General features: G+C 37.7%; 2 protein-coding genes across 5 annotated transcripts; one reads left to right on the top strand and one right to left on the bottom strand.

Annotated features, from left to right (window-relative positions):
• Positions 1 to 13,049, top strand: cbx1a (chromobox homolog 1a (HP1 beta homolog Drosophila)). 4 transcript variants are annotated; one of them, XM_079823004.1, is made up of 8 exons: positions 3 to 218; positions 1,022 to 1,047; positions 3,927 to 4,019; positions 5,093 to 5,202; positions 7,616 to 7,772; positions 8,008 to 8,182; positions 9,958 to 10,052; positions 11,144 to 13,049. In XM_079823004.1, exons 3-8 carry the CDS (start codon positions 3,955 to 3,957, stop codon positions 11,286 to 11,288), a joined length of 747 nt encoding a protein of 248 aa, XP_079679130.1. In that variant the 5' UTR covers positions 3 to 218; positions 1,022 to 1,047; positions 3,927 to 3,954; the 3' UTR covers positions 11,289 to 13,049. The 4 variants fall into 4 exon arrangements, with proteins under 4 accessions (XP_079679132.1, XP_079679131.1, XP_079679130.1 ...); XM_079823003.1 differs by having other exon boundaries at positions 9 to 218; positions 996 to 1,047; XM_079823006.1 differs by lacking the exon at positions 3,927 to 4,019 and having other exon boundaries at positions 1 to 218.
• On the bottom strand, positions 13,029 to 26,947 carry nfe2l1a (nfe2 like bZIP transcription factor 1a). The gene is made up of 6 exons (XM_079822990.1): positions 26,814 to 26,947; positions 24,406 to 24,963; positions 18,124 to 18,306; positions 16,536 to 16,625; positions 16,289 to 16,429; positions 13,029 to 15,318 (listed from the first exon to the last, which is right to left on the bottom strand). Exons 2-6 carry the CDS (start codon positions 24,925 to 24,927, stop codon positions 14,086 to 14,088), a joined length of 2,169 nt encoding a protein of 722 aa, XP_079679116.1. The 5' UTR covers positions 24,928 to 24,963; positions 26,814 to 26,947; the 3' UTR covers positions 13,029 to 14,085.
• Between the last annotated feature and the right edge of the window lie 76 nt (positions 26,948 to 27,023).

Genomic DNA, 27,023 nt, shown 5'->3' with positions numbered 1-27,023 from the left:
ACAGAGGCACGTTCTTTCCGTCGGAATTGGCGGGTTGCTGGAGGCAGCTTGCGTGTAGCGTTACCTTTTGTCTGACCATCCAAGAAACCTCGATAAAATAATAGCAAACTCTTTCCCCACTCGACAGATTTCAAACGTTTGTCGACACTTAAAGCCGCCATATCTGCAGGCAATCACCTTATTTGGTGTTATTTCGCCCTTCATTCCGTAATTCACAGGTAAGTGGCGCTGCATGCAGATTGTGAAAACAACTAACGTTATAAGACTGATTATGTTTGCATTTAAGGAATGTGATTTCTTTTTATAATTAACAGGCAGATGTTTTGAGTTTTTTAAAGCAACGAATTGCTATTGAATAATATTTAGTCATATCGGAGATATTTGTGGTAGTTTTCTACTCGGATCCAGGTCAACATGGAGAAGTGAGCGACCATGCTTCTGCAACATTAGCCACAAGGCTAGTCGGTGTCTCGTGTTTTAGGGCCATTTTTGGGTTTATACACTTAAATATAATGTGTATTGGAACGTTTTATGCATGTATTTATCGGACAGTATAAATGTTGTTGGTGTCATGGTAGCTGCTGGACCCAAAATTGTACTACGTGTAAAAGGGTCAGTTCAGCCCTCCATCTCCGCGCGAGACAGAAACGCCTTTCTTGCACATGCCTGTCGTTAAAGGGACTCGGGGATACTTTTTTCCTCTTCTGTTTTAAAGAGATATACATCGCGTTTGCCGTTGCATTGCTACTTTTAAATGTAACTCTTCGCCTCACTGGCTGAAATGGCCCGAACATTCTGGCAAGGCGTCTGCGCGTGCACGTCGAAGTTGAATCCAATATTTAACTGAGCGAGAGGTGCGCTGGTCCTAACACACTGTTGATATGAAGACATAACATAAGGATGCATATTTCTTTCATTTAAGAAGCGAAGAGATAAAATCAAGTGTTAAGAATGAAAAGGTGATTACATTAATTGGATGGTGCTTAATTTGTTAGGTTTTGTGTTTTTACGCCCTTTTTAGGTGACACATCTCACTGCTTCAGCCTGGTGAGTGTTTGCTGATAGCCCCACAAAAGCAAAACACATTTGTATTGTTTTCCTGTTAAGGTATCTGTTAAACAAAACAAAAAAAGAAGAAATAGACAGAAAAACACAGCCTACTTGATTTGTTTATGCAGGTCGTTTGCCACAAGATATGGTATGCAGACTTAAAGTTGTAGTCCTTAACTTTTTTTTGGTTAAAAATTATCCAAAATCAATTTGCGCAAGTAGTCTACACAACAAGCCAGTACTCAAAACTAGCTCCTTACCATAAGCCCGCTATGTTTGTAATAATGTTATAATTTGAGCGGTACTGGTGGATTACCGCGAGAAACGCGAGGAGAATGTTCTTCAGTGGATCATTTATAGCCTTTTCTCACAGCAGCTGCAGTAATTAAACTTACCATTTTTTATGGCGTATTGTAATCCAGAAAAGCCCAAATGACATCAACAGTGACAACTAGAGATTCACCCGTAGTCAAAAGCAAAAGATTAGACTGTATGGAAATTGAAATCTACAGGTAAAGCTAATACACACTAAATACACGTAGTCACGAAATGCTAATGCTGTTAACATTAACAATTTGAGAACAAAGTATAACAATAATAACAATTTGCCCATTTGATGTTATATGAGGGATCGTTAGAGTGAATCACCATTGGTAGAGCGATTAATTGTAATGTTTTGTTCCCAAAAGTGACAGACATGTTACTTGTTACTTACAAAGCCGCACATAGGCCTACTCCTCAAAACATTAGATTCTTCCGCGCTGAGCAGCCGCGCCGACGCACAACTCAAATACAGATGATAACTCCACAAATAACTGCAATTGCAGGTTTCAAACAGAGATGGTGACACAGAGGCAAAACTTACGGACTCAAGCTTTAAAAAACGCTAATAATTGAATACACACTTAACATTGTTAAATGTAGTTTTTTTTGTTTAGCAAATCTCTAAAGAAAAATCAATTTCCCATACTGTAAATAATAATGTTGTGATGCCTAATCAACTTGTAGAATTTAAAACCAATTATTTTCAATTTAATCACCATTGGTAGCGCGATTTATTGTAATATTTTGTTCCCAAAAGTGGCAGACATGTTACTTGTTCAGATGACATTTTCCGGTGAAAATTCTTATTTAGGTTATAATCCAAGACGTAGAATCTGTGATTCTGAAGTACAGTATCCACACGGGTGCGGTGTCTGACTGCAAGCTGCACATACTCCTCTAAACATTAGATTCATCCGCGCTGACGCATGGCTCACGTACAGATGATAACTCCGCAAATAACTGCAATTGCAGGTTTCAAACAGAGATGGCGACACAAAGGCAAAACTTACAGCCAGCAGCTTTAAGAATTTAAGAACGATTTTGCTGTGTTTTTATTTCGATTTACATTTATAACATTGGAACCTGTTGCTGTTTGGAATTTTTTAGTTTATGACATTGAGTCACTATTCAGTCCATTTTACTCCAAATTGACAATGTCCAAAAAAAACCTCAATGTATTAATGGGAACTAAGGGGGCTCTAATTAGGATTTTTTTGGCCGATCACTGGAAGCAGTAGTGTCCGATACCGTTCACAGATATCAATTACTGAAATAAATAACAGGCCAGCTATTCTTAACAATGTATTTTTAGTACAAACAATTAAGAGATGGGCAAGTATCATAAATTGAGAACTCTTTACTTATTGGCAAGCAGCATGTGCAACATATTCCATTCCCTCTCTTACGCTGCATTCACACAGGGCGTCGGCGTTAACGCTTCTCATTTACGTTAAATGGGTGATGTCATGCGTAGCACGAATTAACGCCAATTTGGGGCCTGCAATTGCTTGAATGGTGGGTTCATTATTATTCTTAAAGGGTAAGTTCACCCAAAAATAAAAAATCTGTCATTACTCACTCTCATGTTCCATGTTGTTCCCAAACCATAAGACTTTCGTTTATCTTCAGAACACAGATTAAGATATTTTCGATGAAATCCTAGAGCTCTCTGACCCCTCCATAGACAGCAATTTAATTAACACATTCAAGGCCCAGAAAGGTAGGAAAAACATCGTTAAAATAATCCATGTGACTCCAGTGGTTCAACCTTAATTTTATGCAACGACGATAATACTTTTTGTGCGCAAAAATAACGGCTTTGTTCAACTATATCTTCACGTCTGTGTCAGTCTCCTACGCTGTTGACGTAGTAAATATGGTACAGTGCTTCCGAGTTACGCCAGAGCTACTGCAGAACGCCGGCTTACCATTGGTCGATGCTGTTCACGTGAGCACCACGTCACATGCGTGTGATACTGACGCAGGAGCTGGCCAACGTAAACAGTGTAGGAGACTGACACAGAATTTGAGTGAACTAACCCTTTAATGAAAAACACAACACCGCACAATGACAAACTCGTTTAAATAGGCGCTTTTACATTTAGCTTTGACACCAAATCTTCCGCCATCGTCTTGTCAGTAAAGAGTGAGACGAAATGGGTGAGGTGAAAACTCCTGCTAGTCTGTGCTGCGACTCTCATTTGTTTCAAGCTGCATTGAGCAGATACGTTTAGTTTTTAATTGTAGTGTCTGTTCTCTAATGCCGAGTTCAGACTGCACGATTTTCAAACTCGTCGCATCACTGCTCTTTTAACACTACTATCTGGGCCAGCATTCAGTCGCTGCTGTGTTCGCACTGCATGATGGATCGGAGACGGGGTTTTACACTGCATGACTTCACAATAGGAAGAATCGCCAACATCTGTCTCATCCACAAACTGTTTCACAACCAAACACACGCAAGATCACGCGTACATCAGACCGGAGTTGTTGTTAAAAAATGATAGACTGTAAAAAGCTTGCTTTCCAAATTGTATGTCGCTGATTTGCAGCGAAAAGAAGAAAAAGAAAAAAAAGATTATGGCGGAGGAAAATCTTGGGGAGACGCAGGGAGCAAGGATTGTGTTCTCCAAAGAGAGTTTGAGGTAAATAAATGATTTTGCAATGTGCTGCTTGCGGCTGGTTAAGCAAATGTTTGTGCTTTTGTTTCTGTTTGACATAATTGTGAATATATCTATTAAATATTGATATTCTGGTCTATAACTCCTCCCCAAACCTCCAGATGCTCTGTATCTTGCTCTCTCATTGGCTGTAGGTCATCGCCGATGTAATTTTCAGTCAAACCACATTTGACACAGCAGGATTTTGAGTCGCCGATAGGTCCAGATATTTAGCATGCAAAATATCTCACGGGCGTCGGGTGATTCTCTCCGATCACATCTTTGATAATTCACACTGCGTGATTGTCACTCATGTGCACGAGGACCGATTTGCCTATGATTTCTGGCAAGTGATGTTACCGGTCTATCGCAGCAGGCCTAATTTACTGTACAGAACCTATGGGATGTTGCACATGCGTGGCAAATGAACGAATCACTCTGAGACAACTTGTTGTTCCTGAGTCATATTAAAGATTTGTTCACAATGAATGAATCGTTTATGATTGAACCATCACTACCTGAACCACGTAAAGCCGAAAGTATACTACTTTTCACTCGTACGCGTACACAGGCATTCAAGCCATGCGCTGTTTTGAGCAATCTCTCGCCACGAGTTACAACCCATGTGAATTCTACCCAAAAAAAATTACATTCGCATGTGCAACATGCGAATTTAACTCGTGGTTACAAAAATCTGTACTCGAAATTCGCATCACGCACATTGTACGCTGACCGTCGCGTACGTGTCAAAAGTGAAGTATACCTAGGCCTTTATGCGGCCTAAAAGATCGATTCTTATCCTGTCCTAAAAATAGGTTTCATTAAGATATTTCACAGATATTTTGAATGCGTTTTTTGTCGGATTAACTCTAAATGCATACCTGTTATAAGGTTTGAACTGTAAAGCAATTCGATGGGAGCTGTGCACTATGAAATGCTGTATTTATTAGAGCCACCAAACTGTTATCCGCAGTGCTGTATAAAGTTGTGTTGTTCTTTCCCTGATATCACCTGACCCCCCCCTCATCCCGTCTAATCCACACTTTCACTCTGTTCAGCACTGTTGACGTTGACAAGGAACCGGAAGGTTCCACAGAGCCTCCCCCCTTCATGACGAGCATGAGCCAACCAACAGAGACAGCCAGTGATGCTCCCAGCGTCACCGAAGGTGTCTCACAACTTTCTTCTTCACTGCTGTTTTTCTTTCAAATGTGTGTGGGGGGAGGGTTTATTTCCAGATGTTCTGATCACCTTAAAGTTTTTTTGTTTTTGTTTTAGTCTTATAAACAAGCCTTGAAATGTTTTTTTATTTTTTAATCACTGGTTGTTGGTAACTGTCTGTTTTCATGACCGCTGTTTCATCTGCCATGTGATCCATTATCTGTCACTGACTAATAGAGCTGCTTCTGCTGGTGATTTATAAGGTCAGAGGTATGATTCGGGTCTGGTGCACAAAAAGGACAGAACGAGAGTTTCAAATTGAAGAAATTTGGGAAGCATTTACAATAAGGTCTCATTTGTTTGTAACATTTTTCAAATCAAGTTTAATTACTAATTGAATTGTACTTTTCTAACTGGCAAGGTGTTAAACTGGGTAAACCCAGCCCGATCTGCCGGCGATTTGATTTCGCACTGCAACTCAGTCTGGAAACCTGCACATTAATTTCTACTGCTTCTGTTACACTTTTGCGGGAACCAATCACAGACTGGCTTATCCACCTGGCGCGCTATTGGCGGGTTTAACACGATGACGGATAGAGAAACGGTGGGTCGTTGACCGTTGATCACGCTTCTTATGGCTGATTGGTTGAAGGACTATATATCCAATTGCGTACAGAGTCGTTTAATTTATGCAAGAGTTGATCACGCCTCTTGTGCAGTAGAAAATACATAGCAGACTCCTCAGACCAATGTTCAATCTTGAATTGAGCTTGGTCTGGTGATAGCCAGACAAGCAAGTTGTATCTGTTAGCATTATTTAATGCACTGTGAACTAATAACTAACTTGTGTTTTTAGTAACTAGCGTTAACAAGGATTTATAAATGCTGTTTATGTGAATTGCTCCTTGTTAGTTCATGGCTAATGCATTAACAAATGAGATCAAATTGTAAAATGTTACTGAAATTTTCCTCAACTTATGTGTAGGCTGCATTACCCTCATTTGTGGGTGATTTAGTAGTTAAGCATTTGTTCTCCACATTAGCAATACTGTGGTGTATTCAGTCGTGTAATGGATGTTGATATTTATGGAGTTGAATTGCCTCCAATACTGATATAATCCAGATATTAATGGTGCAATAGTTTAATGATGACAGATGACATTTTCATAAAATGTACTATTTTGTATACTAAATATACACTACTATTCAAGAGTTTGAGGTCAGTAAGATTTTTATTTGTTTGAATGCTTTTATTCAGAAAGGATTCAATTGATCAAGTGACAGCAAGTCATTTATAATCTTACAAAGATTTCTATTACAATTATTATTATTACCAAACAATCCTGAAAAAAGTAACTTTCGATAAAAATATTCAGCACAACTGTTTTCAACATTGATAATAAGTTTCTTCAGCTTTGATCACAGGAATAAATTAAATGTTTTAATATATTACAATAGTACACAAAACAAATAAATGCAGCCTTGATGAGCATAAGAAACTTCTTTCAGAAACAACATTCTTGCCGACCCAAAAATATTTGATGCCAATATCTCCTGATTAATTGGTCGCTTACTAGTCGTGAGAAGTTGTGTAATAAGCGTCAAGTGGTTCTAGTTCAAAATGGTATCTGCCCCACTTGGAATGTGATGCTAACATTGCGATCATGCTGATTCTTAACAAGTGAAAGTTTGAACAGCTTAAAGGGATAGTTCACCCAAAAATGAAAAATGTCATTTACTTACCTTCATGTTGTTCCAGACCTGTATGAATTTCTTCTGCTGAACACAAAATAAAATATTTTGAAGAATATGGGTAACCAAACAGATTGACTTCCATAGTTTGGGGGAAAATACTAAGAAAGTCAATGGAGCCCATTAACTGTTTGGTAACCAATATTCTTCAAAATATCTTTTGTTCAGCAGAACAAAGAAATAAATACAGTTTTGGAACAACGTGAGGGTCAGTAAATGAGGACAGAATTACATTTTTTAGGTGAACTATCCCTTTTAGGCAGGTGTGTTATACTGTTATATAGTTCAGATGACTTGAGGGTTAGTAAAGGACTATTTTGCTAATTAAAATTTTTACTATCCTGAAAGATTTGTTTCTGACCTTGTTCTCAAAAGCAAGAATTTATCAGTAAGAGCTGTGGTTTTATACTGTAGTCAAATTTCTCTATAACAGCAAGATTTGCCTAATGTTGGCAGACTTTTTTGACCTTGGACCTTGAATAATTTCTTCCTTTTTGCACACAACCCCCTGCTTGTGAAGTATCACTGTTTGTGTTTCTGCTCAGGCCCATAGTGTCTGTTTCAAGTTTAACTTGCTAGTATTGCTACACTTTTTTTTTTTAACAGTTCGAATACTTAAAAAGATGGGGGGTTTTTTCACATAAAAGACTGACCTTCCTTTTCCACAGACGACAAGCTGGCGGCCACTGCTGGAAAGAAGCAGAACAAGAAGAAGGTGGAGGAGGTTGTAGAGGAAGAGGAAGAGTATGTGGTGGAGAAAGTCCTGGATAGACGGGTGGTAAAGGGCAGAGTGGAGTTCCTGCTCAAATGGAAGGGCTTCTCAGAGTAAGTAACAAATATCAGCTAGATTTCTACTAAAATGCATTCGTGTAAGGCATGAAACTTGATTTCCTAGCAAACATGTTGGCTATTTTATCATTATATAAAGAACTATATTAAGAGGAGAATACATGGTTTTCTAATAAATATGTAGTTTCTGGTTGGTGGTGCAGCCCTTCTCCATGGAAAAAGATGTTAAAAATCTGTTAAGTGATTGATAATTTATTTTCATTTTCTTTAGTGAAGACAACACATGGGAACCAGAGGACAACCTGGACTGTCCTGATCTCATCGCAGAGTACCTGCTAAAACATAAACCTGCAAGTGATGAGAAGAAAGAAACTACTGGAAAGAGGAAAGGAGAATCTGACACAGATGCTGGAGAAGACAGCCGGCCTAAAAAGAGGAAAGATGAGGTTAGACTTAATCATTCCATTTGATGAATAATATTTTATAGACTTTTGATTACAAATGTTGTTTCTAAACTGAAATATTATATACAAATTGGCATATCCAGTGTTTCCCACAGGATTTTGTGAGACTATAGGGCAGGGGTCTCCAAACTCGGTCCTGGAGGGCCACTGTCCTGCAGAGTTCAGTTCCAGACACAAATAGATACACCTGAACCAGCTAATCAGTGTTTTACCAGGCCCAAGTAAGACACTGATTAGCTGGTTTAGGTGTTTTAATTTGGGTTGGAGCTAAACTCTGCAGGACAGTGGCCCTCCAGGACCGAGTTTGGAGACCCCTGCTATAGGGGGTGGACCTTGATCCTTGTAGGGGTGTCTAGAGGCATGTCTCCCCCATATGAAAAGTTTGTACATTTTATAATGTTAAATTCATCTATCTGGAGCACTTTGAGATTTCAAAATTAAGAGCTCCAACCTATGTTCAAATTGTGCAAATTGAATAAAGAAGTCAGTGAATTGACTTGTACCTCAACTTTAAAGGGGACTTAAACCTCTTTTTTTCCCCCTTTTTTTTGTCTCGGTCTACATTACATTCACACTGGTGTTTTGGGTAGGGCTGAACGATTTTGGAAAGTAATCTAATAAATTATTTTTTAAATTTTAATTAAAACAAATTACCAATAGTGCGATTGAATATGCAATTCAATTTAAGCTCTGTATCTTCTTTATTAGTCAACAAATACAAGCAATAAATCACTTTATAGTATGACCAACACTTCTTTAGACCTGATAAGTTGATGCTTCCTCTGCAGACTGCTTTACTCTTGCGTGTCACGTGACCAGAGTTTAATAGCAGCCTTTGTGGTTTAAAAATCGCAATATTTATACATTACAAATTCATTGAAATGCTGTAATCTTCCCACAAAAATGTTTGAAATTATGCAAATGGGAAAATAAATGGTAACTGGTGCTCGCGGCATTAAACTCACACAGCACATGCAGAGATGGAGTTCAGTGCATAGATTCACTGTGAACAGAGCCGCTCTGAGACACAGAAAACACCGGATCACAAACTGATCGCATGAATAAAGTGTATACGCAGCGCAAACAGACTATATACTTGTTAAATTAAACAAGTATAGTCTTTTGTGATTTGATAAGGGCACAAAGTCATATCACACTTTTGATTTTAGTTTGTTTGACACTTTCCCAAAGCAATGGAGCAAAACAAGGAGAAATTAGAGAAATTGTTTGTTATTGTGAGTTTGTAAGTTGTACTGTGCTGCCTCAGAGACTAGGTAATTAATGGGAAACACTGCATATGCACAAGCTTTGTTTTATAAAAAAATGTAAATAAATATTTGTCTCAACTTTGGGAATTTTTACGTCCAAGAGTTGATTTTTTTATAAAAACTCTTTTTTGTTTTTAGTTTTTTTTAATCCCATTGAAAGCTTGTAAATCTTGCAAATGTTTTTGTTATGCATTCATCATTTGTGTTTGCTTCTCTTCAAGTACATTTTTTAGACATGTGATGCATGAAAAAAGATTCTTTATGAATTCGATATATTTTTAGAATTCAATTCAAATTATCCTTAGCAAGACAATCTTAGTACCACCTTTTTACTTTACTGTCCCTGTGAAATCTAAAGTTTAAAAAAGGTGATCCGAACCCCACATAAAGACATGCTGATCAGAAAGAAAAACATTTCCTGTTTGGAAGACTACTTGGAGGAAACCTTTTACTACATACAATAATGTATAATTTCCTAATGTTTTGCAGCAAGACAAGCCGAGGGGCTTTTCACGAGGTTTAGATCCAGAACGCATAATTGGAGCAACAGATTCCAGCGGCGAGCTCATGTTTCTAATGAAATGGTATGTAAATATTAAAATTTTTAAAACTTGAAATGTGTAATTTGTGCTCCACTAGCGTGATAAAATACAGTTGTGAAAATAATGAAAACTTCCCACCTTTGGTCTGATTGTCTGATGCCATTGTAAAGCCAGTGTTGCTTGCCTTTTTTTTAGGCTATTGATGTTCACACACACACACAAAGCAGGGTTTTGGTGTTCTTAACCTACAATAATGAGCTTTTTTAGCATTTATTGTAGCACAATTCACCTTTTTAGACACGTTTGTGTTCTTTTTTTTATTTGCATTCTTGTGCTCATATATTCATACTGAAGACTCTCACATCTGGCATCCAGTTTAGTTTTCAGCCTCAACCCAGATAGTGAAACTTGCAGAATGTTTCTCTTAGGCTATCTACTGCTGCGGTTTCGTTTTAACACAGCGTTTTAAAATGAAAACGATTCTTGTCCATACTGCCATTTCCACTGCTTTTCAGAAAAGATCTCCATCCACACTACATGACCAAATACGCATGTCACATGACCATTCATGCACAGTGGGCATGTGCGTACAAGTTGCCAATTGCTCTAATAATAGCTTGTCTCTTGCGCATGTAGGCGGCTTCAGTATTCTAAAATGCACAAAGGCTGTAAAAAGGACAACCAAGTCAGCAAACTGGCAGTTCTGTCTCAATGTTATTGTTTACACTGTTGTCAAGGCTGGTCTGTTATTGTCGCGTTCCAGTAGCGTAATGATCATATAATAGCGGCTTGATGAATCAGAGAGAGGATACGCAATGATTCTGAAGACCCAATCAAGGAGCAGCCACGCCTTAATTTTTTTAAACGTTTCTGTTTTGGTCCGTCTACACTGAAATTTAACCCTGGAGTTTTCTAACTAAGTCTGCAGTATTTCGAGAAGTCTCAGTTCAGAGAAAACGCCGAAGTAGTGTGGACGTCAGGTGTAACCGTAGCGAAAGTTGTGCTTTTTAAAACAAAATCTAGTGTAAATGTAGCCTTATGCAGGCCCCATTTAACCCCATTCTGTATGTTGGGCTAAATTACATTTCAAGTGCTTCTATTTAATTGTACTCCCTTCTGCCTGTTCTCTACAGGAAAAACTCTGACGAGGCAGATCTCGTTCCAGCCAAAGAGGCCAATGTGAAGTGCCCGCAGGTGGTCATCTCATTCTACGAAGAGCGACTGACATGGCACTCTTACCCTTCTGAGGAAGAAGAGAAGAAGGATGATAAGAACTAGGCTTGTGAGGGAGAACAAGAGAGGTGGCAAGTCAGGGGTGCTGTTAGACTAGTTTGGGTGGACTTGGTGGGGAAGGGGACATGGGAAGTTTAGAAGGGGGGGAAATTGAGACGACAAACTCTTACACTCAATGCCATAAAATTGGACTCAAAATATAATCAGAGCATAATCTGCAGATGTGAAGTCATCTTTTGTGGGCAAAAGTGACAGAATACTCACCCCCATGAGAAACAGGATTACTGTATTTCCTCTTTGCTTCTCTTTCTCTTTCTTTTTTGTTTGGTTATGGGAAATGGGGTGTATATGCTGCAGTAGTTGCTCAGTTGTCGTTCCCGGTGGTGAACGCCTGATTATGTATAAGCTTAATGCGATGGATCCTATGTGCACATCCTCATACTTTCTGTATTTTTCTGACAAGTGATTTGAAGGACATTTAATGTCTTAATCTGAACGTGTCACTGTGTAAAATGCTGCCTAATTTAAAACACAGTAAGTATACAACACTCTAACTGAGAAAAAAACTAAACCATGGATAAAAAGTTTGAGTAAATTGTGATTGATTTGATATCAGTGTGTACACAGTTTTCTCTGAATCTAGGCGTAGTTTTTGCTCAAACCTCAAGTTTTGGGAGTGTGTAGTTTCTGGTTTGTCTTCGCAGGGCAGTATGGCCTTCTTTTTTCCTTTAAAAATCTCATTTGTTGAGACTCACTCTTCAAGTCATCTGTTGTGTAAATGCATTTGTCAAAACTGTTGTCACCTTATTAGTGAGCACATTGCTGTGTAGTGCTGTCTTGCTGTTTTAGCAGTATTTTTGAATATTTGTATTCATCTTGTATACAGTATTCTGGTCTTTTATTCATTCACCACTTGAGGATATATGCTGTGTATGGATATATTCACAAATAGTTTATTTTGATGATTAATTCTAGTCAGCTTAAGTGAACTGCATTTCCCATAATCTTATATAAACGATTTTATTTTTTAACTATTAGCTGTCAGTGTATTTGATCAGTTGCATTACTGTGTGAGGAGGAAATATGCTCTTTAGATTCCAACTTCTCAGATTGATCTTTCAAGTTTTATAAGCTGATCAAGGAGTGCCAGAGCTGGCTCAGAATACTTTGAAAAGTTGGACACTTTGCTGTTTTACCATCTTCTTTGGCGGTGCTCATGAATTAGAATGTACTACACAGCTTTAATGCATCTTTTTTTAAATTTTATCATGAAAGTAAATGTGTAGTGAAGGTTAACAAGCTCACCAACATTACCATGCTACAGATCAGGTCTCTTAGTACCACCTTTGCACCAGCATTAACATTATAGTATTGGTAATGTTCATTTTAAAATGTTATGAATATCTTTAAAATGTTTTTGCTTTGGCTAAAATAGTGCTTTGATCACTGGATACGTTTTTTCGCTTATTATGGTATTAATAGTTGCATACTCTTTTGCTGTGTACCAGAGAAGCCTGAAGTACTTTTAGTTGTACACAATCAGTAATGTGACTGCATTATATTCCTCTGATTGTCTGTTTTCTCTTTTAAAGTGTACTGTCTGAAGCATGTTACTTTCTTTCATTTTCACTTTTTCAAGGGGGGGGGAGACGTTTATTTGTTCATTTGAAATAAACCTTTTTTTATTAATTCTGTTTTTTGATATATGATTATTTTAAGAAATAGAAATGTATTTTTTTTTTTATATTAAGGTCCTATTTTACAGAAAGGAAATGGAAAATTCAGGACAATAAATGGCTTTTAATTAAAACAAAAAAGCTTGTCACCAAGAGCAAATTCACTGCAAAATATTTAACATAAAGGTACATAAATTGAATATAAAAAGTTTACAAGGCATTTTTACAAATACCAAATTCTGTATTTTAACATTTCATCAATGAGTTACAGCAATACAATCTCAAATAAACCACACAAACACAAGGACAGAATTGCAGTTCACTCAAAACATAGTGGGTCAAAATCCATAAATGTTACAGCTTTGTTAACTAGTGAATGTTAATTGAGTTCAACTAAACGTACATTGCATGGTGTTCCCTGATAACGAGATGGAAAACCAACACTTTTATTAAACCAGTAAGCAATATTTAAAATGCATTAACTTTGTTTCAATACTTGGATTCCAAGCATAATTCCAAACACAATTTGCCATTCTTACATAGGATTATTTTACAGGGCTTTTTTTTGGGGAACAATTTCCAATACTCTTGATGTTCTTGTAGTCCAGTTTGGTACTTAATGTCAGCAATGATGTTGCGATTGTCTTTTCTTTCCTATTGTGTCACATACAAGTGAAACAGAGCGAGAGAATTAATTGTTGTTTGCTAATTGCTGTAATCTCATGAGTCAGTGAGTCATTGCTGAAAAGGAGGGACCCTCTTTGTGGCCCTTAGAAATAAACAGTGCTATTTGCTGCTGTGCCTTTAAGAAACGGCCTCTTTACATGTGATGGTCGGCTACAGCGTTGAGTGCTTTCTCTTGCTTGACTCCGCCTCATACACGAACTGCACGTTTGCAGCCCGTCTGTTTTTAGAGTATATTTAAACGTCTTTTACATCAAAAGATCAAGGAAACTCACATTGCCCTTTAAATAAACATCAAGACTTTGTGGAACTTCAAGTATGGTAAAATTGTATTATGTGCCTACACAGTATATGACATCTTCAAGGATGATCTTTTGGGGTAAAAAAAATACCCTACTTGGTGCAAATTCCCTTTGAACTGTGGAAAACCAGCAGGTGGACATGTGGGAACTAATCAACATCAGCTCATTGCAGAGTCCTCCTCACTTCTTGCGTTTTTGTCTCTTGTTGAGGTTTCGTCTGGAGTGTGATTCTGATCTGCGTTGTGATGTTACAGGCCTGGTGCAGTCTTGCTGCAAAGTAAAGTTGTTGTCAGAGTACAGCAGTCCCTGTTCCTCCCTTAGTCTCTCATACACATCTTGATACAGGCTATTAAGAAGCTGCTTAATCTCCCTGATGGAGCACAAGATCTCTGACTTTTCCCTAAGCAGTCTGACCCGGAGGTGTCGCAGGCTATCCACATTACGCTCCAATCCCACTAGGACGTCTAGCTTCCTTCGACGACAGTTCTGAGCAGCCATTTTGTTTTTACCCCTGCGGCGTATGTCTCTGATGAGCGTGAGCTGAGCCTCATTGAGATGATATTTTGCTAGCAAGCGATTGAACTCTTCAACGGGCAAGTTTACGATGTGTTTGTTGGAGAACGGGATATTCAACGAATGTGCACGTTTCTCATCCCGGCTGGACAGATGCTCCAGCACTTTCTCTTTCGACTCATCGAATGGGTCTTTTGGGGGTTTCTTCTCGCTTTGAGGTTGGTTGTAGGTATGGTCGTGTCCGATGTGCTCGAGCCAAGGAAGACGATGGAACTGCCTGGCTTCCAAAAAACTTGACTGACACATTTTGGTTTGTTCTGGCATGAAGCCACCCACAGCTCCATCCTCTTCCTTGATATGGGTGTAGCCCACGGCACCTTCCTCGGGCATCAAACTAGGGGTTGGGCTGGAGGGTGGTGATGAGCATGAAGATGATGAGGAGGAACTGGAAGATTCAGATCCATTTGTGGAGATAGGACTATGGCTATTGTCCAGGGATAAACCAGAGTCAGAATCTGCTTGGTTTTGCTCTTCAAATTGTGACTGGCCTAGTTCTTCCAGGGCCAAATCCATTAGTCCAATCTCATCAAGCATGGCTTCCTCCAGCAGAGGATCTAAAGGGATTGGCAGGCTAGTCCCAGTAAGGAGGTCTATGATATCAGAGTCTTCAAAAGCTTCTACATTAGCAGAGGTGTCCAAGTTGACATTTGGCATGGAGTGGTTGTTAATTCCACAGGTTTCTTCCATAGTGACGCTGTTGTGTGCCTCAGTGGATCTTGGCAGAGTGGCTCGGTGAAGGCTAACATCCTGATGAATAAAGTCGTCCATGGATCCAGTATTTCTGTCTGAATCACTTATATTGAGGGGGGAATCGCCTGTTGTTTCGGCTATATCCATGTCCTGTAAAGAGAAGGTAAACTCAATAAAAAAGGGTTCTCTGACTGCCAGGTCAATAAAACACCTGACCTAGTCCATCATTTTGAATCTTTGACCCAGAAACACAACTTGAGTTAAAAACATTAGGCTTAAATGAAAAAGTGATTGTTTCTATGTTTTTACTGCATGTTTTTACAAGATATAATTTAAATAGTTTTTGAGAAAATGGCCTGGAAAAAACAAGCGCGTCATAATGGTGTTGCTCTCCATTGTGTGAATTCTTGTTGATTGTCTACATTTAAAATGTAGCGAACTTGAGCATGTAAAAGGTGCAACATGTGGACGGCCCCTAAAAAAGCAATTGTATTGTGCGTGTGTCCAAGTAGGAGACATCCTGCGCGGACATCCAACCCTACACACATCCAAAATGTCACCTTGTGATTCTCCATACCCGTTTCGCTCCAGGAACCTGATTTGTTGAATGTAGTTTTCAAATTGATACTGTTTTTAGGGGTAAGGGTAGGTTTTGTCCATTGCAAGATGCAGCGAGACACTACTCCATGAGTCGAAGGTATCCGTCGGATGCTTGCCTGATCATAGCCCTTCTTTTTCCAGTGATATTCCTTTGAGCTTGTCTCTTTTGTAATGTCCTCAGTCATCTCTCTTTCTAAAGTCTTTCTTCAAATCTGCTTCTTGCTCAATCTCTCCTCTCCCATCACGAGTGGACACGCCCCCTACTGCTGATTGGCTACAAGGTTTTGGTGCTTGGTCCGATCCACTTTCAACAGCGTTTTTCAAAAATCTTACTGCACCTCTAAAGAGCGTCAAAACGGCATTCAATGTTTGAATTCCGTAAAAAAGTCATAATGTCATAGTAATGCTTATTGCATTTCTTGTCAAACTACTAATTTCTACGGCTCAAAATGATAGCGTGCATCATATATGTTCATTAAATCACTGATGAACTGATCATTTGAGACTTGCATTTGCGTACCTGTGATTCCATGATGGCCAAAACATCTTGCCACTGTTGCTCTAAGGTAAATGCGGATTCCTGTTCAGGCAACAAGGGTGAGATGAGTGGCCTCTGAAACTGAGGTGCATGTTCTACATTCTGTAAACCAGGATCTGTCAACTGAGAAAATGAAGACATTAAGGAGATTTGGAAAGCCTGCATTTCTTTTCAAAAGATTTTTTGTCTCTCTCTCAAACAAATGTTGCGTTCTAGATCAGGTTCTTACCTCTGGATCCTCTTCTGAAGGGAAATTGGAGTCGATGAGATGCAAGCACTCTTCAAGGGAAACAGAGGTGTCGTCCCTTACACCTGACAACTGAAAGAAGAGCAAGTGAGCTCTTCTTTAATAAAACTTGTATCACTGTTATCTGTCAAGGTCATGCTTCGACGCTCGTGCTGCACTGATTTGGAATGTGGAAAGTCTTCATCAAGGTCAGCAGCAGCACTGAATAGCAAAACATTCAGTGCCAAAATCTACTTTTTTACAAAATATGTTCATTCAGTTGTGTCCTTTTCACAAAAGTACTTTAGCCACATATTTCTCTGCAAAATAATCAAACAGACTTTGTTCATAGAATTTAATGTAAAACTGTTTAAGAAATACAGTCATGGCCAAAAGTTATCTGGCCTATAAAATGGACATATTGACTCTTTATTAAACTATTATTGAAAATGTCTTAAAGATTTTATAAGCATATTGCATATTTGTGCTTGGAGTCAATGGTTTTACCAACAAAATAATAATAACTGATTATATATTAATTGTAGTCAATTATGCTTGTCAATTTTTGCATAGTAAAATAAAACCTATAGCTGTAGTTTGCGAAATAATTTTGTCTCCATAAAGGGTTAGTTCAACCAAAAATGAAAATAATTTAATTTGTTACTCACCCTAAGCCCGTTCCACCCCCGTAAGACACATTAAGATACTTTTGTTGAAATCCGATTGCTCAGTGAGGCCTGCATAGCCAGCAATGACATTTCCTCTCTCAAGATCCATTAATGTACTAACAACATATTTAAATCAGTTCATGTGAGTACAGTGGTTCAATATTAATATTATAAAGCGACGAGAATATTTTTGGTGTAGCAAAAAAAACCCAAAATAACGACTTATATAGTGATGGCCAATTTCACAACACTGCTTCATGAAGCTTCGGAAACCATGCTCGAAACATGATTCGGATCGCGTGTCAAACCGGCAAACTGCTGAAATCATGTGACTTTGGCGCTCCGAGCCGCTGATTTGACACACTGATTCATAACGCTCCGAAGCTTCATGAAGCAGTGTTTTGAAATCGGCCATCACTATATAAGTCGTTATTTGTTTAGTTTTTTGCCACACCAAAAATATTCTCGTCACTTTATAATATTAATATTGAACCACTGTACTCACATGAACTGATTCAAATCTGTTTTTAGTACATTATGGATCTTGAGAGAGGAAATGTCATTGCTGGCTATGCAGGCCTCACTGAGCAATCAGATTTCAACACATATCTTAATATGTGTCACAAAGATGAACGGAGGTCTTACGGGTGTGGAACAGCATGAGGGTGAGTAACAAATTACATTTTCATTTTTGGGTGAACTAACCCTTTAAGTTTGGTGTTTTGTTCATCCCTCATATTTAAAAGATATAAAATAATTTTCCATATTTTGGTTGTAGGGTCATTAAAAACAAATATCCCCTCTGGCCACTACTTTATAAATATAAATATTGTAGCTAAATGTAAATTCCACATCTTAAATCAAATTCAACATCTATATATTACATATTTAGTGCCTTATTGTAAGTATATTCTCAGTCATACCTGTAGATCCTCTCCAAACATCTGGTTGTGAAATGGGTTTGTATTTCTCCAGCTATCCACCATAAATTCATCTTCTTCCTCATCAAACAAGCTGAGAGGTTGTGTTCTTGCATTTTCCATCTGCTCCTGGTGGACATTTTGCTGAGACTCTTCTTCCCAGAAGAAAGACGTACCATCTTCCTCCTGCAAATGCAAAGCAAAGGTTTGAGAAACAGGAAATTATCCATCTTCCAAGATTATATATATATGTATATATATGTATGTATATATATGTATGTATATATATGTATGTATGTATATATATATATATGTATATATATATATATATATATATATATATATGTATATATGTATATATATATATGTATATATATATATATATATATGTATATATGTATATATATATGTATATATATATGTATGTATATATATATGTATATATATATATATATGTATGTATATATATATATGTATGTATATATATATATGTATATATTCAGTATATGGTTGATTTTAACAAAGAACTATTCGCCGATACCGTTATAACTTTTGTCATTAAAATGGATTACTGTTTTGATCATGTTTTAAATTAGCAGTTTTGGTAACACTTTAGTATGGGGAACACATATTCACTATTAACTGTGACTTTTGCCTCAATAAAATCCTAATTTACTGCTTATTAATAGTTAATAAGGCAGTTTTTGTAGCGTTTAGGTATTGGGTAGGATTAAGGGATGTAGAATATGGTCATGTAGAATAAGGCATTAATATGTGCTTTATAAGTACTAATAAACAGCCAATATGCTAATTTGTATGCTAATAAGCAACTAATTAATAGCAAGAATGGAACTCTGAAATAAAGGCCCGGTTTCACAGACAGGGCTTAGACTAAGCCAGGATTAGGCCTTCGTTCAATTAGGACATTTAAGTAACTTTTATAAACGTGCCCAAGAAAAAAACATTACTAGTGTGCATCTTGAGACAAAACAATGCCACTGACATATTTTAAGATTTGTCAGTGCAAGATTCTTTCAGTTAAAATAGCTCAAACATGCATTTTTGTCTAGGATTAGCTTAAGCATTGTCTGTGAAACCGGGGGAAAGTGTTACCACAGTTTTAAGTTCAGGTTTACAAGCTAAGTTATTGCTGCATCATCAAATCATCTTCTTTGAACATGGATTGGATCCATTTAACGTTCAACAGGCCAACATAAATACAACAGAACAAAGATACATATGAAATAAATTGTGCTTTTCAGGTAGGTCTAACAGTAGTTTTCAGATAAAGAAATTGAATAATCAAATGTATAATAACTGCTGTATAAATTAAATATCCTCATTAAAGTTACTTTAAATGTGCGCACACAAAACTTCTCACACAGCGAGTACCAAATTGAGTTCTCTTTCGATTCTTATTGCGCTTGAATGTTTGAATTGGCAAGGCTTAAAAACGTGTGCAAAGGATAGATTTCCGTGAAGATACTGCACTGGCCTGATCGGGACAGTGAAAGTTCTGCCAATTGTCCTGAGCGTCATTCACACTGGCCCCGGACAGTTTGTATGGTCGAGGCCTGCTATTTTGTACAGTTTTAATTTTTTTCATTTAATTATTTAACCAAGAGAAAAACGTTGGATTATGCAACATTCACACAGTTAATTAACCAAAATTATCGTTATTGTCCTTTTTCATGCAATAGCCGATATGTCGATGGTTTTAAACTGATCAAAAATCGGCTAACTATATCGGCGGCCCATTCAGCGGTGCATCTCTAAAATATGTCAAACAATTAATCGCATTAAAATAAAAGTTTGTGTTTACATAATATACGTGTGTGTTGTGTATAATTATTATGTATATATAAATAGACATACATGAGTTTAAGTAAATTATATATTTAAGATTTTTTTATATATAAAATATTTATATACAATATAAATTATATAAATATATATACAGCACATGCAAATATTTCTTAAATATATAAAATGTATGTGTGTATTTATATACATAATAATTATACACAGTATTATACGTTATCCAGTATTATACACATGTATTATGTAAACACAAACTTTTATTTTGGATGCGATTAATCACGATTAATAATTTGACAGTCCTAATATAATTAAAACATCCAGATGGGTGATGTTTTGGCCTATATGGAACCCATACATTTACATGTCAACAGACAACTCTTGGCTATAAATAGACTTAACCTTTCCATGTTCTGGAGGGGGATTAATGAAAACGATTGGTCTCTTGGCGGTTTTTGCTGGAAGTCCCCTTAGCTTCCGCAGACCCCTGCCTGGTCCTTGTGACAAGCATGGCTGACTTAAATGTTTTTATTTTTTTTAGTATTTGGAGAATAACAACCCCCTTGCCTTATAGTTAAGGTTAGGGTGCCATTTAACTTCCACACCATTATATGCTCAGCCAGAGAAGGTCACAGTGCCTGTTTACTTTTGAGCTTAAGGTATGTGGAGCAGTAAGATGTCTTTCATGTTGAGCTCAGTTTTAGGGGATGGGCCCAGACACTTGATCAGCAGCTGGTAAACAGGCATTGCGAAAGTAAATGCGCATGTCTTCTCGGATTACAAAACAAGCCAGGATGGTGCTGTGGCCACCAAGCCAGCACATGCCCAGGCATATCTAACAGGGGTCAGTTTATATTTGGGGTCACAAAAAGCTTGCACAGTCAAGTACAGATGCCCTTGTTTGAACTACAGTGATTTAGAGAGCTTCTCATTGACTTCTCTTGTGTGGATCTAACATTATAGAAGTCTGCAAATATAACAGATATTAGGGATGCACAATATATCGGTATCAGCGATATTAAGAGTTTTATTTGATTAATTTACTAGGTTCAGACCTTACTGACCTGTACTTTAAAAAAAGTCAAATATATGAATGGGGAAGTTAAATTCACAGGGCACAAAACTGAACTATATATGCCTCTATAGAGTCTGTACCTCGCCAGAGGAACAGAAGTTTCTCTGCTCGATCCATCGTGATTTAGGTCAGGTCTAGCAAAGAAACTTATGTTCCTCTGGCAAGGTACGGACTCTATATAGGAGTATGAAGTTCATTTTTGTGCCCTGGGTACAATCAGAGAACTAATCAACAAGAAAACTACAAACTGACTACAAAATGGCACTGGAAACAGGAAACAGGAAAAGATCCGGGCGGAATAATAGTCCAAATAACAGAAACACATGGTACGCAAAGCGATATTTGCTGTATATGGATCACAAAACTTGCATTTTGTTCCCATATTTTAGTTTTTCTTCTTTTGAGATGGAAAATGTACAGGCCTGTGCTGCGGTTCTATGGATGTTTTGCCCTCCAGGTCTCCGCACCAGTCATGTGACTGAAAACTATGAATAAATCAGCATCAGTGCTTGCCATCTCTCACACAAAACTCAAAGATGAACTTGTCAACTGCATGCTTCTACTAATCCCTAGGGGTAAAATAGTCAACAGTCTGATCCAGAAACACCATGGCTGCCAGTCAGTATGGGTCAAATGTGCCATAGGGCCAAATATGCAGCCTTTTGTAACAAACAGACTGGCTCTCGGTTCAGAAATAGCCCTGTGGATCATGTGCATGGAAACCTTTCAAATTTGATCTGGTCTGTACATGTAGGGACTTGGCACATAGCAGCTGTTTCTAAGTACAGGGTCCTTACTCAAGGGGAATTCAAGTTCGGTAAAGTGCTGTACTGTGTGCAACATCTTCAGTTTCAAAGCCCATTGAAGGAACAGAAAGCAAAAAGCATCCAGTTGAAATTTCCCTAGCTGTCCCACCGAGTTTATGCATGAGCACAGAAAGCAAAAAAAGCGACTCGATGCTTCTCACAAATGTCAATAATGTGGGCGCACAGCCAGGCAGCCGTACTGTAACACTAAATAGTCTGGGCGCTGTGTGCATATGCTGGCAGCCTGCTGTAGGTCATGTAAACTAATTTTTGTAGGTCATGGATATTAATTTCCATGCAGTCTGCAAAGTTTCAAAGAGCAAAGTGCACAATAAATAAAGTTATTGTCTCCCAAAAGCAACAATTCTGAAATGCCTGAAAGGCATTTCCTGTTGCAAACCTATGTATGTGTGTAACACATAAACATAATGCCATCCTATGGTCTTCATTGGCTGCCCGAGAACAACATCTACTTTGACCCGCATTCAAACACTGTAGTTGTAGCGGATGCCTGGAAGAGATTGGTTTGTGTTGTCACATTTTCTACAGTTCGAAAGCAATTCCCCATTGCATGCACTTCCAAAGGATGAGGACATGCGTTCGAATTGATACAGTAAAGCCTCAGATATGGTAATGGGCATTTTGTTTCCAACATGCACTGTAAGCAGTAGGCCAATCTGACCAGCCATCTGACCAATCAGAGCAGAGTAGGCTCTAGGAAAGGCGGGTTTAGAGAGACCAAATCGTTTAATGAAACGTTTTAGACACTGAGAACAGCGGTGTTGCAGTGTATATTATGAAAAAGTCATTTATGTATTTTTACCTTGAATGCATGTAAACCTTTTGTGGAAGACAAAAATTGGCAACCTTTAAAATAGCATGATTGGGGAACTTTAACACTACAAAATATTACAAACAGTGAGACTGATGTTTATTGTGTTTGAAAATAGACTGACAACAACAACCTTGATATACTCGTTTTACAATTTTTACTCGTATTATGCTAATTTTAGTATTTTATATGTCGTATCGGTTTAACAAATAATATGAACCTACAATGTAAAAAATTAAAACGGAAAATGTACTGGTAATTTTCTGCCAGTACATTATCTATAGTAATTTTACGGAAATTTCCGTTAACCCTTAAAACACAAACTAATGCAATGTGTAATTCAAAATACAGGTAAAACACCTGTGAGAAACCAATACGGAAAATTACATAATATTTATACAGTACATTGTGCCCTATTTTTTGGGGCACTTTTTGTGACTTTTTTTTACAGTGTAGATCTAAGATTGATCATTTTCTACCTATTCTTGAGTCTGAAAATGATTAGTTGAAATTGTGTTTACAACACAGAAACTTACGTAACATGTTAGTATACAAGTTACCCCTATTACCCAGAATACTCTGGGTCTCCTGACACTCTAACGGTCAGTAGGACAAAAAAACAACATGCGACACTGAAGTAACACATGGAGGGGAAACCCAGCCAAGATGTTTGAAGTTGTTTAACACTCAGCTGTGCCTCAGGGCAAAGACTGGGACACATGCATCTGTCCAACTCAATAACAAATCCATGTGCATGCATATCCGGACCAGATGTTTCTGGTATTGAGCCAGTGCTCTTTGAGTGTGTGTTTTCAGAATTGCAATTAGCAAATCAGGTTTGTTTAATATGGTTAAGCTATACTTGTGTATTATCGATATCTGAATAAATGAAATGCATACCGTGATGTATAGCGTTCATTCAAGTAATCTTTCATGTGCATTAACTTCTTTCACATCATTTTGCAACTCGCTGCCAAGTATAATGCATCAGCTAAAAACCTAATAAGATTCACAGGTAAAACACTTCCTTATTTTATAAGGGCAAGGGCATGGAATCCAAAAGCCATGAGGAAATAAAACCTCAGATATAACAATTGTTTTTTCTCCATGTTCGCTCTGTAGAAGACAAATACACTGCAAATGAAATAATAATGGTATGAAAGGCTGCATTTATTTAATCAAAAATATTAAACTATTAAACAGGAATATTATTACAATTTAAAATAACTTTTCTATTGTAATATATTTTAAAATGTGATTTATTCCTGTGATGTAAAGCTGAATTTTCAGCATCCTTACTCGAGTCTTCAGTGTCACATAATCCTTCAGAAATCATCCTAATATGATGATTTGATGATCAAAAAAACACTTCTGATTATTATCAATGTTGAAAACAGTTGTGCTGTGTAATATTTTTTCAGGATTCTTTGAAAAATTTTAATTTCAAAAGAACAGCATTTTTTCAAGTAGAAAATGTTGGTAACATTATATTTAGTCACTTTTTAATGCATCCATAAAAGTAGGCTATTCATTTTTTTTTAAATAAAAAAAAAACCCATCTTATTGACCTCCAACTTTTGAAAGATAGTGTATATCAAATTGTGTCTCCAAATATTTTTTCTTGTTGTAAAAAAGACAAAAAAGACAAAAATATTTAACCACTAATGAAGGGTGTTGCTAGCACCAACTTATACCTTATATTATGCAATAAACCGCAAACCTTTTTTGAAGCTTTCACTGACTTCACTGCTTACCTCTTTAATGAGATCATCTTCATCTGGATGGTTCAGGTTTCTTGACATGTGCCCCAAAGGTCCAAGGGTTTGATCCTCAACTACATCATAACCCAGTTCTCCTCCATTTCCCAACCTCATGCTTAGCTCTGAGGGTTCCTCCACATCTTCAAGTCCTCCAGCTTCCTCAAGAAGACCTACTTGACCTGGAATGGAGACCCCATTGTCTGGCTCCCTGTGGACCAACCAGGCTTCCAACTCCGCCGCTGGCACCTGCAGGCGGTCTAGGGAACGTACCCAACTCAGAAGCCTGCGGGCTGTGAAGAACCCATCTAGGTCTACGCTTTTTGGGTGCAGGTTATGTCCATCCAGGATGTTTCGGAGATTGTGGAATTGAGTCTGAGTTAGAGCTAAACTTGGGCCCTGAATGATTTCGCTAAAAGGGGGCAGGTAGGGATCCACTCCCACACGCATCCCGGACAGACTGAGAAGAATAGCCACTTGAATCAGGCCCTCTGTGAAATACTTCTTCAGGTCCGGCATGGTCCAAACCTTTCACAAAAAATCTTTCACAAAATCCTGAAACAGAGGAGAAGAATGATATAGCATAATATCCGAATTTAAGATACACATTAGTCAATGTAGGCTATACTGCAAATGTGTTGTTGCTTAGATGAACTCTTCTTTGGTGTTTGGTCATTTTTTAAATGTATTCAATATAAAATATACTTTAAATATCACTAATGTTTTTAATATAGCTTCAAAAAGTGAGAGGCATGCATTACATATGAGAGATGTAAAAGGCTTAAAATAGTTTGTTGGAAATGGAAATTATAAAGTTATAAATGTTTATGAGAAAAATCATGGTTAGGCTACTGTAAAAGGCCGAGACCTCATTACACCTAGCCTATTTTTAAGTTGCCTCTGATTGGTCAAAGAGCGTTCCAGCTGTGACGCGACCACCTGTTCACTTAGCAAATCGTTCTGGTATATCCGGAACATTCTCTAGTCCAGGGGTTTTCAAACCTTATAATGCCAAGGACCCCCAAATATGATGAACCTTTTAAGAGGGACCCCTTTCCTAAAATACATCAATATATATTTATGTATGAAAAAAAAATAGTAAGCGTGAAATTATACAACATATTGGCCCGGTTTCACAAACAGGGCTTAGGCTAAACTAGGATTAGGCATTAGTTCAATTAGTACATTTAAGTAACTTTTATAAATGTGCCCTAAAAAAAACATTATTGGTGTGAATCTTAAGACAAAACAATGGCACTGACATATTTTAAGATACATCAGTGCAAGTTTCTTTCAGTTAACACAACTCAAAAATGCATTTTAGTCTAGGACTAGCTTAAGCCTTGTCTGTGAAACTGGGGGATTGTTTCCCAACTTAAATCGGCTATACTTAATGTTGGAAACCTGAAGAAGAACATTTTCAATTAAACATTACTTGTATAAGCAATAAATGTATGTAAGCAGCTTACATAGCCTACTGTGTTAAGAATTCTGCCTTACAACCCCAGTGAGCAAGATGAAGGGGACTATAGTGAGAAAAACTCAAAGCAAACATACACAATTCTGGAAAGTATGCGACAAGAAAGGAGAGAAACATTTAGAAATGAAACAGTTAGAATGTTCGGTAGACTTTATCCATTTTTGCTTTGTCTTTTTATTCTCTGAAATTTTCTGGGGACCCCTTAGAACCTTCTGGAGGACCCCTGGGAGACCCCAGTTTGAAAACCCCTGCTCTAGGAAGGATGCAACTTATCTTCAATGGAAAAAGTGAATTTAATATTTAATATCTAATGGGTTTAAAAATTATGAGGCACGCGAGGCTGGCTGTATTTATGTTTCGGTGTTTTGAATGAACAATTTACGGTGGACGCGCGAAGCTTCGAGAATATTGACTGGAGGAGTCAACAACACTGAAGAACGCTGTAATCATAAACAGCAGTCATAAACGCGTGATACACTCCCGTTGACCCACTTCTTAATGATTTTTTCATAACTGGGCAACAGGCGACTTGAGTCAGCTAGCCTATGATGTAATCAAAACGCTTCTCCTGAAATAAACATTAGTGTTCCAATAAGTGTTCAAATAATAAATAAATGTATTACAATATTAAGATTACAGTAACTACAATAAATCATAATACAATACCTATTAAAAAATGTCATAACACTATCAGGATTAAAAGCAATTAAAGCAAATATGCACATTTACAGTTAGCGCGCGGCACAATAGGAATATCTTTACGCTGATAAACTAGAGGCTACATCTTAGTTTTCTCGAACATTTTTAAGTGATTCATATTTTCAAATGAAGGGTATATAGAGTGCTATTAGAGCCATAACATGCCGCACTATGCTCGCAATGTCTGCTGTTTAGATTTATGGATAAGATCAGGTCAAAACATTACCTTGTCTACGGACATAGAGTTCTGGTAGTCACTTTAGAAAGGCGTGAGACCGGATGCTCCGCCTGGATGATCTGAATCACAACTTCACTTGCTCTATAATAGTGTGCGGGTGTATTTATGGGGCAGGAGCAAGTGGCGGAAAGTAATGGTCTCCTCCCTGCATGACGCGATGAGCCTTTCGGTTTTCTTGCGGCAAAACCCGCGCGTGCT

This window comes from Gobio gobio (assembly GCF_949357685.1).
Source record: "Gobio gobio genome assembly, chromosome: 1".
Classification (NCBI taxonomy): domain Eukaryota; kingdom Metazoa; phylum Chordata; class Actinopteri; order Cypriniformes; family Gobionidae; genus Gobio; species Gobio gobio.
This window is presented reverse-complemented; position numbering and strand designations above follow the sequence as displayed.

Coding starts and splice junctions, on each gene's coding strand:
- cbx1a (XM_079823004.1), top strand. CDS start 3,955: ATGGCGGAGGAAAATCTTGGGGAGACGCAGGGAGCAAGGATTGTGTTC. Junction 7,773..8,007: donor AAATGGAAGGGCTTCTCAGA/GTAAGTAACAAA, acceptor CATTTTCTTTAG/TGAAGACAACACATGGGAAC. Junction 10,053..11,143: donor CTCATGTTTCTAATGAAATG/GTATGTAAATAT, acceptor TGTTCTCTACAG/GAAAAACTCTGACGAGGCAG.
- nfe2l1a (XM_079822990.1), bottom strand. CDS start 24,927: ATGCCGGACCTGAAGAAGTATTTCACAGAGGGCCTGATTCAAGTGGCT. Junction 18,307..24,405: donor AAGATGATCTCATTAAAGAG/GTAAGCAGTGAA, acceptor TTGCATTTGCAG/GAGGAAGATGGTACGTCTTT. Junction 16,626..18,123: donor TGTTTGGAGAGGATCTACAG/GTATGACTGAGA, acceptor CTCTTCTTTCAG/TTGTCAGGTGTAAGGGACGA.